Genomic DNA, 12,754 nt, shown 5'->3' with positions numbered 1-12,754 from the left:
CACAAAAAATAATCTGCCAGAGTTTGTCACTAACAGAAAAAGAGAATTCTACAAGTCTTGTAAACATTACCTCAAATGAAATTCAAAATAGGTACATGAAGAGATTTTTAAAAAACCCATTTACTGCATTTGGAGACTGGTCTAATTGCAAGTATGTGTAAAGAAGGGCATGGGGTTGGATTATAGTCTTGATTGCTTCTGTAGTTGTGCTATTACAATATTGAATACAGGCTGCATACTTTAGGGGAGCAGAGTAGAGCAACCAAATATCAAGAGACTATTTCCTGATCTCAGGATTACACACACAAATCTGAACAAACCCACTTCAAGAAATGCTTTGTGGTTCCAGAGAAGGTGGGAGATTAGAAAGGGCACCCATTTTGAATAGAAACTAAGTCATACTCTTGGAGGCTACCAGCCCCCTTCAGGTAACATCTTTAATCATTTGTGATGTAAGAATGGAAACCACAGCTCATTACTTGGCAGTCCACCAGGTTATTAAAGAAGTTTCAGTGTTAGGCTGCAAAACCTGATGGGTTCCTGGTTTTTGTGAAAGGGAGGGCCTCGTATTCAGCTTTGGGAGACAACAACTCCTCCCAATACAGTAAGTCAAATGAAAACATACAAGGTAACAACCAGTTACACCCTTACAGTCATCTTTTCCTTCTTCACCAGACTAGTCATTTCCTCTAGAGATTATCTCCTTCCTGATTTCATCAGCCAAATCAGATAAACCAGTCACTGGATTTGTTCCTTTAAAACCTCTTTTTTTTGTTTGTTTACTGTTATTTTTTAAGCTCTTTAACTTTGCTTGGGAATTAAAGAAGGGTCATTTGAGGTGAAAAGTGCAGGAGTTTAATTTCTGAGTTCTAATTCTTTTTTTTTCTTTTTACTGCAGGTTAAAATATCAGGAGCACATCCAGATCCCTACTAGCACTTTACTTTGTAAACCAGAAGCTTCAGGTTTGGTGCATCCCCATCCCTGCTATTACTCACACCTTCAGTCATCACTCCTTGACACCTCCTGTAGTAGGTAGGGTCTTGAAGAAATCAGGAGTTTGGGTGAGACTTTTCCCAACGAGAATCTTTTTTTAAATTCGATCGTGGCACAGATAGACATGCTTGCTCATAGAACTCGAAGAGCTCATTAAGATTCACGCTGGCTTATTTCGTCTTGGGATTTATAAATAAGGTAAGTGGGAATGACCTCAACTCTACCAGGAAGAGGAAGGAGGGCCAGCCGAGCAAAGAGGGCTGTCAGACTCGGTTAGTGCTGGCGGGTGCTATGTGACTAGGCGGGTGTTGCCTTCCACCAGCAGGAGAGTGGGAGGCTGCCGCTTGGGACGCCGCCTGTGTTAGCTCTGGCGGAGGAGCTCCGAGGGCCGTCTCCTTCATACACTTGGGCTGCCGGGCGCCGCCAGGGCCGGCCCTGTAGGGGGGCTACCTACGCGGGGAGAGGTGGCAGATGGCTGACATCGATACCCCGGGCGGGCGGGCGCTCTCCGACTTTGTAAGTTTCGAACTTCGCCCACAACTCCTCGGCCGCATTCTTCCCTCGTCCTTGTCCCCTCCTCTTCTTGGGAATTAGGCTTCCCCGGGATTCGGGATAGCAACGCGGTACTACTCCCGAGTCTTTAAAGGAAAAAGTTGTGCAGCCGGGACCTAGGCACCCGCTGTTTGTGCAGAGTGAAATTATCTGCTCTCGACTTTCTCGAAAATCCTACCCAGATGTGAGGGCTAATGCCTAGCTGGGCTCACTGCCTTTTATTTCTTCGGTTTACTCTAATAGCTATACATATATGCATGCAGTGGGTGATGAGAGCCTCCTTCTTGGGAAATTTTGCATCTTTCAGCCGGGCATCTGAATCTGCAGAAAGGCTTAACTTTTTATATTAACAGGAAAAGTAGAACAACCGTGTCTTTTCTTATCCTTCCTACTTCTAGTTCAGGAGACTGGAATCTGAAAGCTTAGAGCTAAAGGATGGGTGAGGGGAAATAGGACCTGAGGTTCTTAATAAAAGGAAAATCATTATCATAGAACTTTTAAGCCCAAAGGAATGAAATGATCCTTTGACTCAACTCTGTATTTACATTTAAGAAGTGAAGCCCAGAGAACTGAGTTTTCCCTCACCCAAAGATGCATCCTTCTAGTTAAAAGCAGAGCTGAGTTAACTCGTCTGATCCCAAATCAATTTCATCACGGTTTTCCGTGTTGCTCCACCCCCCACCCCCACCCCCAACTCCTCTCCGCCCTCGGGATTCAGCCCTATCTCATCATTAGCGTTTGGGACCTTTTGCTGGTAGCCTCTCATAACAGGAATGGTTGTCAGAAAAAGCTTGCCTGAAAATTAGGTCGCATAACTTTTTCTTGAAATGATTTCATGATCTTACAACTGGGGGAGGGTGTTAAACATCCCTTTCAATTCAGTGATTCAGCATTTTTTCCCTAGACAGGCAACCAGATGAAAGGATCTATTATTTGAAGGGCTCTGTGAGACTGTTCTAGCAGAACTGGATTGGCTTTGCCAACTACACCCTCCCTCTTCTCTTTCCTTTAAGTGACAACTAAGATTTAGGTTCTAAATGCAATACTAACTATGGCAGCAGTTTGGACATTGTAACATAAAATTGAAAAGTGTGGATATTTCACCAGTCCTCAAAATGAATTGCCTACTGGGACTTTATAGTATATAGAGCAATTACAAAAAATAAGTGAACATTACCGCTCCCCTCCCCTCCCCAAAGTGATGTACAATCTGAAGTTTAACAGATTCAAGTCTGAAACAGGTTTAACTGTAGAGTGCTGACTGTGTCCTCTTCCTAAAGACAATGAGACAAATGCTCTCTTATTGACCATTTTCATGAAATCTTACAACCTGGCAGTAAGAAAAAAAGGACAAGATGTTAATAATTCAATTAAACAGTTTTTCATATAACTTTTAGAGCTAGAGATGTTTCTGGTGCTTAGAGAAGTTTGTTAGTAAGTTTAACTTTTAGGCATCTATGTTTTGTTTTGAAAAGTAAACATATTGTGGAAGAAGGTAGCATGATGTACTAACAAGAGCATTGTAGAAGGAATCAAAATTTGCCTTAGCACTGCCACAAATTGTATGACCTTGGTCATGTAGTTTGATCTGTTTAGGCCTCCTGCTCTTCATCTATAAACCTGAGAAAAGAGGTAGGCTATACAAAATTTAAGATAATTTCCATTTTTAACGTGGTATGAATGTTTTTTAGGGCAATTCTTTTCCATCCTTCAAACAGGAACTAATTGGTTCTGTGGCCAGATCATTAATGTGGTCCTAAGGGATAGAGAAAGCATGGATAATCACAAGCCTATGTAAAAAAATCTGAGAACATAGTTTGCAATTCCAAGAACAGTATCAACAAATGGGAGATCAGTATGATATACACTTACTGTCATAATTACATGTATAAACCTCTTAGTTGGGAAATTCTGCACAACTCTTAACATGACATTACGTCCAATGTCTTTATGAATATTTAGTATAGACAAAGGACCAAAGCACAAATACATGTTACCTGTTCATAAGATTTGACTTTTATCTTTGAAACAAGATAGCAGGTGCTATAAATTTTAATGTTGTAAGCACTTTAAGTAGTAGTGATTAGATGTAGAGAGTGTGGTTTAAGAGATATAATTGAATTTGGCAATCAGGGACAAGATTTTTCCATGAGCTGCTGAAAGTCTCACCAATTACTGTATCAACTGTTAGTGTCCCACAATCATAAAATGGATGATATCTAGTTCAAAAGAGCAAATACTGGTTTTTAAAGTCTTTTCAAATATTTAAATGGATCTCACCAACATGTTATTCCTTCCATCCAAGCCTACCCATCCTATTTAACTCTTGTTCATGTCCTTCCAGTTTGCCAAAAGGGGACCCATCAAAAATGCTTGGGAGGGAGCACTTCTTGGATTTCTCCTGAAACTGGAACACCAGTTATCCCTCCTCCCTCTTGCCATGTGATTAGCTTTTTTTCCCCCCAAAGCTACATTTCTGACAGCATTATTTATTTCAGTCTTTTTAGTTCCTTGTAATATTTTGCAGCCTGCTCATAGGCACCTTGTGCCTTTCACTCTGAGTAATTTTTAAATCTTTATTTGCCATACTATTCTGTTACTAAGTCATACAACAGCATGAGTAGACTATTTATATGAAAAAGGGCTTTTATTTCTGGAATCAATAAACAAGTTTTACAATTTCCCAAGGGAAATCTCACCCCAAAATTCAGAAATGTATATTAAACCTTATATTCAATGATCTTTTATTTTTCCAGGCAGAAGATTTATTACAGGAACTTCAGGTACACTTTCAAGCGCTGACTGAGACAATAACTCTCAAAAATATCCTTTTATATTTTAAAAGAATGTACAGCATTACTTTGAAATTTCATAGTGAATAAGAAATGTTTTCATGATCAACATTTCTGGCCATTTTTTTTCTTTCCATATAACTTTTCCAGTATGCATATTTTTTATACAAAGTACATATTTGCATTTTGGTAGCATATCTGGAAATATATTAATATTCATCTATAGGATGGAAGATTATTTCATATTTTGTCAAGAAGTGGAAAAAGCTGGTATGTATTTTTCAAGGATAAAATAAAAATTTATATATATTGTTCTCAATAGGTCAAAGATATGTGATTCTGTCATTGTGGAAATTCCTTCCACCAGCTGCCTGAGACTTAGGGATGTTAAATGATTTGCCCTTTTTTTACAGAGCTAGCATGGGTCAGAGGAGGGATTTGAATTCAGAACTTCCTAGCTCTAGTCTCTACCCTGCACACTGTGCCAAGTTAACTGTAAGTAGGCATTGTGGTCCACTACAAAGAATGCTGGATTTGGAATCAGAGACCCTGACATGAAATCTGGCAAGGTCTTGAAAGGACTGGATTGTAAAGACCTAAAAGTCTCTTAACTCTATCAACCTATGATCTTACATTTATAAAGTATTGTAGAAAGAAATCCCTAGTTCTGTATGATCTGAATCCCATTATTTACACTAATAAGCATCAGACATTTTCAACAATACAATTTTGATTTTGCTTCAACTCTTTCTACTTGTGGCTTTGACTTAGAAATAATCAAGTACAACAGGTTATTTCTAGTTTGTACAAAACCAGAAGAAAAACAACATATTTGCTGAAAACAAATTTTGCCTCACTTCAAAAACCAAAATCTTGAATATTGTGTGCAAAACATCTGTACAGTACTTTCTCACTAACTTATACTGCAAATTTAGGAATTAGTTTCCATAAGGGGAAAAACACTGATCCTAAGGCATAATGAAATTAACACTTAAATGTGCTGTATAAAAAGAGACAGATTTTGTCCCACACAACTGGGCAAGATAATTTAGTTAAAAAGATTAAGTCTTCAGAATGTTTAAATGTTTACAGTTACATATTAAAACACACCATACTTAATTCCTATTTCCCTGAATGTTATTCCTGACTCCATTCAATTAAATTAAATCCACTGGATTTCAGCTTTTTAATAGTTTTTAATATAGCAATGACTATGCTTATGCTTCAGTTATTTGGCAATATCAGTTGGGGAAAAAATTAGATGAAGGTTTTTTTTCCTTTCCACAGATTAGACAGTAGAGGTAAGTTAATTTGCTATGACTTGTCTTCTTACTTTGCTTTAAACTTGTATAATTTAAACAAATTATCAGGATTTGTTAAAAGCGCTAATAAAAAAGGGGCCTTTGAAGAGGGTTTTTTGACCAACAGTTCAAAGGCGACATTAGATATGCAAACTAAAGGACTACTCTAAAGTATCTAATGGAGAAGTTGTTACGCTAATGAAATTAATCTGCACTATACAATTTTCTTTAACTTTATACTGGAAGAAATGGGGAATCGGATTGATGACTTACAGAATAATGTAACTGATCTCATGGTAGAAGCAGGAATCCAAAATACAGACAAAGAGCAAATGGTAAGGACCATTAAAATTTTTTGTTTGATGTTTTTAAAGGCCATTATTTGTTTTTCTCTTTAAAAAATGACATCACAGGGGCAGCTAAGTGGCACAGTGTACTGGCCTTGGAATCAGGAGGACCTGAGTTCAAATCCAGCTTCAGATACTTGACACACTACTAGCTGTGTGACCTTGGGCAAGTCACCTAACCCCAATTACCTTGTCTTTCCCCCTCCAAAAAAAAAAAATGACAACACATTTGTTTTTACAGTCTTGAGATTACCACCTGTATGCTAAAATAAAAATCTTGAAATCTGTAATTATTTCAAGTTATAAAGCTATAGACATTTCCAGTGCTGATTTATCCTTATAGTTATCAATTGTCACTTTGTCCTAAAGAACTTGAGTGCTTATTATTTTCTCCTTAAACAGGAATGAGTTAATGTTTTCATACTTAACCCTCAGATAAATCACTTTGGAACAGGTATTTAGAAAAATAGCTAGTTTTGAGAGAATATATTCATGTAACCTTCAAGAAAAACTTTATAAATTAGGTCCATAATACAGTCTGTGATGCATCTTAAAGAATTTCCATTGTATGTGGATGGATACACCATGGTTTTAGTTTTTTCTGCTACAGATTTAAAGACCACCTTGTTAGTGTGGCATTTTTAGTCTGAGGAATTTCCTATTTTCAGCTTATGGCATCATATTAATATGCTTTGAAAATATATACTTGGAAACAGGCATGTTTCATTATAAATAATTATGCATATTTGCTACTGACTTAGCTTGTAATATTTGATGGCAGCTTTCCTAATTCAACTTACAAATATTTTCATGAATACTGAATTCAAGAGGGTCCATTTTTCAATGCCTGTGTTAACTTTCCTGTAAAATAACTAGATTATAATCACATACAAAATCAGGTAGAATGATTAGTGTTAGTAAGGAAAAGAATTTCAGAGGGGAAAAGATGCTGAAAATTTTTGAAGGAACTGAGGGCTTCAAACTTGTCAGGTAGTTAAGTCATTTGCTGCAAGAGTATAGTTTGGGTTTGAGACACAAGGAAGAATGAAATAGGTACTTTTGAAAATTAAATAAGTAATAAGAGTAGGAACAGAGGCAGAAGAAAATGAGGGCCCAGCTGTGGTTAGGTGTAGTGGGTTAAATCAGTGCTTCTGGCAATGGCAGCCTGGGACAAAGTGGGACCAAGAGTGACAAAACTAGACAGCTGGGATTAACCTCAAAGCAGAAGGGGTAAGCTATTTAGGAATGCTAGGTCAATGAGAAAGGGCATTCTAAAGTAGTGGCTAGAGAAGCATTAAAGTGACAGACCATGGGCTCAAGACTGGATATGATGGAAAGAGTGTAAAAGAATAAGTATAGATCAAGGGACCAGAGGTAACAATAAGAACAGACAATACAGAGAGTAGACTTTTAAAGTTCTGGTTCTTGGAGGTGGCAAAATTTCAAGAGGTGTTAAGTCTAAGATGTGATGGAAGTGCAATACAAGAGGTTGTTGCAAGTGAAGAAACAGTAATTATGTGGTCAGGCTATTTAAAAGGTCATTAATATTAACACTGAAGTCTCAAAAGATCACACTAAGGTGAGGGACAGAAAAGATAATCACCAACAAAGATGCAACCTGAATGGTATAAATTGATTTCACATAGCAATTCTTCATTCTCATTCCTCCAAAGCCATTGTATATGAGTAGTGGATAATGAGCTAGTCTCTGAACCAGAAACACCTGGGTTTGAATTCCAATTCTGATCCATATGCCAGTATGATATGTGATCCTTGGCAAGTTACTTATCTTCTTTTAGGACTCTGGGTTCCTGAGACTGTAAGAGGCAGATAAGGGGCAGACCTGCTATTAGCAAAGACAGTTTCCTCATCTGAGAATTTACTGCACCATAGATATATAGGTTGAGTACCTATCCCTATTACAGTTATCTATGTATATGACTTATTCCCCATGATGCTGTAAGCTCTATAAAAACAAGAAATCTTAACTAAATTGTGTATTTCCCCCAGTATCAAGCACAGCAGTTTAATATTTAGTGCAAGGAACTGAACTTAATTATATAGTTACCTGGAAATTAAATTTTAAGATGTTTAGTTTAACCATGTATGAAAAGATGTAAATAACATCTATTTCAACTTTTCCCAAACAGACCTGAATTACTGTAATGTTAAAAGATGCAAAATGCATTCTTTATGGATAAAGATTCTGCTGCACAGAAGTTGTTCCTACAAAAGAAATCTTGTCAAAGCAATTTGAAAATAAGCATACAATATGATGATACTACTATTTTAAATGTATGTTTGTTTGTATGTTAAAATGTATGTATGTTTGTAACTAATTAGATTTGTTTGTAAAAATTTAGTTCTTAGAGTACCTTTTAAGATTGATAAGAATGTTTATAAAAATGTCATTCAGGGAGCACTTTTATCAATTCATAAATATTTTCATCAAAGATAATAGTTGATATTCACATAATGCTTAAAAATGTGCGAGCGCTTTTGATATGTATGATCACATTTATTTCTCATCACAATCCTGTGAGGGAGGTACTATAAGTATAATTATACCTATTTTACAAATGAGGAAGCTGAAGAAAAGCTCTAAGCCATTATTACAAATAGACCCTTGGCCCCCAGAAAAAAAGTCATTATCTTTAAATGAGATACCCAGTCAGTCTCTTAAAAATGGATGCTCACTTTCTATTCTATGGTATAACATCCTTACCTTTCATACTCATGATAGTTTAGTGCTAATCTTCTGAGGGGGGGCATGGAATCTTGAAGAATGAGTTATGATTTACCAATTTACCATGGCTAAGATGTCCAAAAGCTTCAAGGAATCAATTGAATAAGTGAAATAGCACTTGCTGCTCTATCTAGTGATTTTGAAACATACTAATACATTGTTCATCGTGGGCTATCAAAAATATAATGAGGTCTTTTAAAAAGAAACTGTCAAATTAAGCCAATCTCCTATTATGTACTGACATTCTACATTTCTTCATTCATTCATCTAAACTCAACACACCCACTTTTATGGGAAATCCAGTTGGGTAATTATCTGAAATGATTATACAATGGTACCCACTTTTACTAATTTGATCTTTCTACAATAATTGTTTTTCCTAGCACCCTATTACAAGATTAGAATGTCCTCTTATAAGCATGAGAACACATGTAGTGCATAATATTTAAAGCTGTTTAAGCAACCTAGAAGTTCTTATCACCAGATTCACTTTATTTAAGTAGCTATAGTTATAGCTGAACACAAGTTTTAAGTATGAGACAGTTTATACCATACCCACATCCGATAACATTCATACTTTTAATTAAAATATCTTATTTTTTCCAAATGTGTTCAAAAAGTACACTTACATTTGAAAAAAATTTTTTATGAACATCATTTTATATGAAGAAGAAAGAATTGGACATTAGAAATGCTGGTACTATTCCAAAAATATGTGGGGAAATTATTGGAAACATGGAAACAAACATCTGCAAAGTCAGTTTCTGAATTTATGAAATGAAGAAGTATCCCCAGATTATCATGAAAACTATTTTATTTACATGGTAAATACTATTTTAAATTTCAAAGAAATTTGCCATAAGTAGGAATGAGAACTGATACTCCCTTCTCCCTTTTTCAAATAAGGTTTATAAAAGGACATAACTATTAACAGAACTGGAAGAAAAATATGGCTTCTGCATGAGAAAAGGCTATTTTGATGTCCTCAACTTTAAATCCTTTAGAGGGTATTCCAGAAGATAAAAAATTAGCTTAGTATATATCTAGTAGGTATGTTTCTGCTAATTTTGAATAACTTCATTTAAATGTGAAAATGCCACATGCAAATTTAAAAGATTAGATGATTATTAGTTTTAAAAATGTTAACACTGCAGGGAAAATATTATATTGTACTAAGTACTACATTATTGTTTCTCAGAACTGTGTTGCTTTATAGCTTTTCAATGTTTTAATGTTTATAACAATGCATATTTCCTTTGTATCTACTTTATAAGAAATAAAATTGTCTTCTTAAACTTATGTTAGTAAGTTTATTATATATAAGATAATATTATCAGAGTATATGGAATAAGCTTTAAAGACTTTACCTCAAAGGCACTTTAAGAAATATGAAGAAGGAATTCAGGGGATTTACTATCTAGACAACAAAGAGTTTTGCTCTATGTTTTTCCAATAGCTAATTTTAAGAAAGTCAATATACATGGACTAAAATGCCAAACTATTTTTTTTAATTTTTATTTATTTTATTTTTAGTTTCCAACATTCATTTCCACAAGATTTTGAGTTCCAAATTTTCTCTCCATCTCTCCCCTCCCCCACCCAAAGACACCGTGCATTCTGATTACCCTTTCCCCTAATCTGCTCTCCCTTCTATCACACTCCTCCCTTCCCTTATCCCCATCTTCTCTCTTTTCTTGTAGGGCAAGATAGATTTCTATAACCCATTACCTGTATTTCTTATTTCCCAGTTACATGCAAAAACAATTCTCAACATTCATTCCTTAAACTTTGAGTTCCAACTTCTCTCCCTCCCTCCCTCCCCACCCATCCCCATTGAGAAGGCAAGCAATTCAATACAGGCTATATGTGTAGTTTTGCTAAAGACTTCCACAACAGTCATGTTGTGAAAGACTAATTGTATTTCCCTCCATCCTATCCTGTCTCCTATTTATTCTATTCTCTCTTTAAACCTTATCCCTCCCTTAAAGTGATTACTTATTACTACCTCCTCCCATTTGCTCTCCCTTCTATCTTCCCTCCACCCCACTTATCCCCTTCTCCCCTACTTTCCTGTAGTGTAAGATAGACTTTCATACCAGATTGAGTGTGCATGTTATTCCCTCCTTAAGCCAAATGTGATGAGAATAAGCTTCACTTTTCCCCTCTCACTTACCCCCTTTTCCCCTTTGAAAAAGCTTTTTCTGGCCTTTTATGAGAGAGAATTTTGCCCCATTCTATTTCTTCCTTTCTCCTCCCAATATATTCCTTTCTCATACCTTAATTTTGTTTTTAGATATCATCCCTTCCTATTCAACTCACCCTGTGCCCTCTATCTATCTCTCTATCTATCTCTCCATCTATCTATCCATCCATCTATCTACCTGTCTATCTGTGTGTTCATCCTTTGTTGCTGAAGACCATGCTATCAGAGAAATAATGACATGACTTGCACTTGACTTTGTTTTGAAGGAAGGCTGTGCAGGTCACTAGCTTAACTTCTCCTCCAGAGCCATCTGAATCCAGTGACCAGATATTCATCAGGATGACTGGAAATGACCCAGAATGAGGCAACTGGGGTTAAGTGACTTGCCCAAGGTCATACAGCTAGTGAGTGTCAAGTGTCTGAGTTGAGATTTGAACTCAGGTCCTCCTGACTCCTGCACTGGTGCTCTATTCACTGCACCACCTAGCTGCCCTATGTGTGTGTGTGTGTGTGTGTGTGTGTGTGTGTGTATGTATACATATTATATATACATATATATGTATATCTGTATGTCTAATCCCTCCAACTACCCAAATACTGAGAAAAGTTTCAAGTATTACAAATATTATCTTTCCATGTAGGAATGTAAACAGTTCAAGTTTAGTAAGTCCCTTATGATTTCTCTTTCCTGTTTACCTTTTCCTGCTTCTCTTCATTCTTGTGTTTGAAAGTCAGATTTTTCTATTCAACTCTGATCTTTTCATCAAGAATGCTTGAAAGTCCTCTATTTCATTGAATGACCATGTTTTGCCCTGAAGTATTATACTCAGTTTTGCTGGATAGGTGATTCTTGGTTTTAATCCTAGTTCCTTTGCCTTCTGGAATATCATATTCCAAGCCTTTTGACCCCTTAATGTAGAAGCTGCTAGATCTTGTGTTATCCTGATTGTATTTCCACAATACTCAAATTGTTTCTTTCTAGTTGCTTGCAATATTTTCTCCTTGACCTGGGAACTCTGGAATTTGACTATAATATTCCTAGGAGTTTCTCTTTTTGGATCTCTTTCAGGAGGTGATCAGTGGATTCTTCCAATATTTATTTTGCCCTCTGGTTCTAGAATATCAGGGCAGTTTTCCTTGATAATTTCATGAAAGATGATGTCTAGGCTTTTTTTTTTTTGATTATGGCTTTCTGGTAGTCCCATAATTTTTAAATTGTCTCTCCTGGATCTATTTTCCAGGTCAGTTGTTTTTCCAATGAGATATTTCACATTGTCTTCTATTTTTCATTCTTTTGCTTTTGTTTTGTAATTTCTTGGTTTCTCATAAAGCCATTAGTTTTCATCTGCTCCATTCTAATTTTTAAAGAGCTATTTTCTTCAGTGAGCTTTTGCGTCTCCTTTTCCATCTGGCTAATTTTGCTTTTTAAGGCATTCTTCTCATTGGCTTTTTGGACCTCTTTTGCCAGTTGAGTTAGCATATTTTTAAAGGTGTTATTTTCTTCAGCATTTTTTGGATCATCTTTAGCAAGCTGTTGACCCGCTTTTCATGATTTTCTTGCATTTCTCTTCCCAACTTTTCCTCCACCTCTTACTTGATTTTCAAAATCCTTTTTGAGCTCTTCCATGGCCTGAGACCACTTCATATTTATTTTGGAGGTTTTGGATGCAGAAGCCTTGACTTTTGGCTCTTCCTCTGATGGTATTCATTGTTCTTCCTCAACGGAAAGGATGGAAGAAAACATCTGTTCACCAAGAAAGTAGCCGTACATAGTCTTATTTTTTCCCCTTTTTGGGGCATTTTCCCAGCCAGTTATTTG

The 12,754-nt window shown here is 36.2% G+C and overlaps 1 protein-coding gene across 1 annotated transcript; it reads left to right on the top strand.

The window, feature by feature from the left end:
* The first annotated feature begins 1,217 nt into the window (after positions 1–1,217).
* HSBP1L1 (heat shock factor binding protein 1 like 1) lies at positions 1,218–10,027 on the top strand. Its single transcript, XM_072604032.1, has 4 exons — positions 1,218–1,510; positions 4,303–4,369; positions 5,880–5,974; positions 8,137–10,027. Exons 1-4 carry the CDS (start codon positions 1,466–1,468, stop codon positions 8,140–8,142), a joined length of 213 nt encoding a protein of 70 aa, XP_072460133.1. The 5' UTR covers positions 1,218–1,465; the 3' UTR covers positions 8,143–10,027.
* Positions 10,028–12,754: the final 2,727 nt, after the last annotated feature.

Source organism: Notamacropus eugenii, chromosome 4, assembly GCF_028372415.1.
Source record: "Notamacropus eugenii isolate mMacEug1 chromosome 4, mMacEug1.pri_v2, whole genome shotgun sequence".
Lineage (NCBI taxonomy): Eukaryota > Metazoa > Chordata > Mammalia > Diprotodontia > Macropodidae > Notamacropus > Notamacropus eugenii.
Note: the sequence above shows the minus strand (reverse complement) of the source record. Positions and strands in the feature narration are given on the sequence as shown.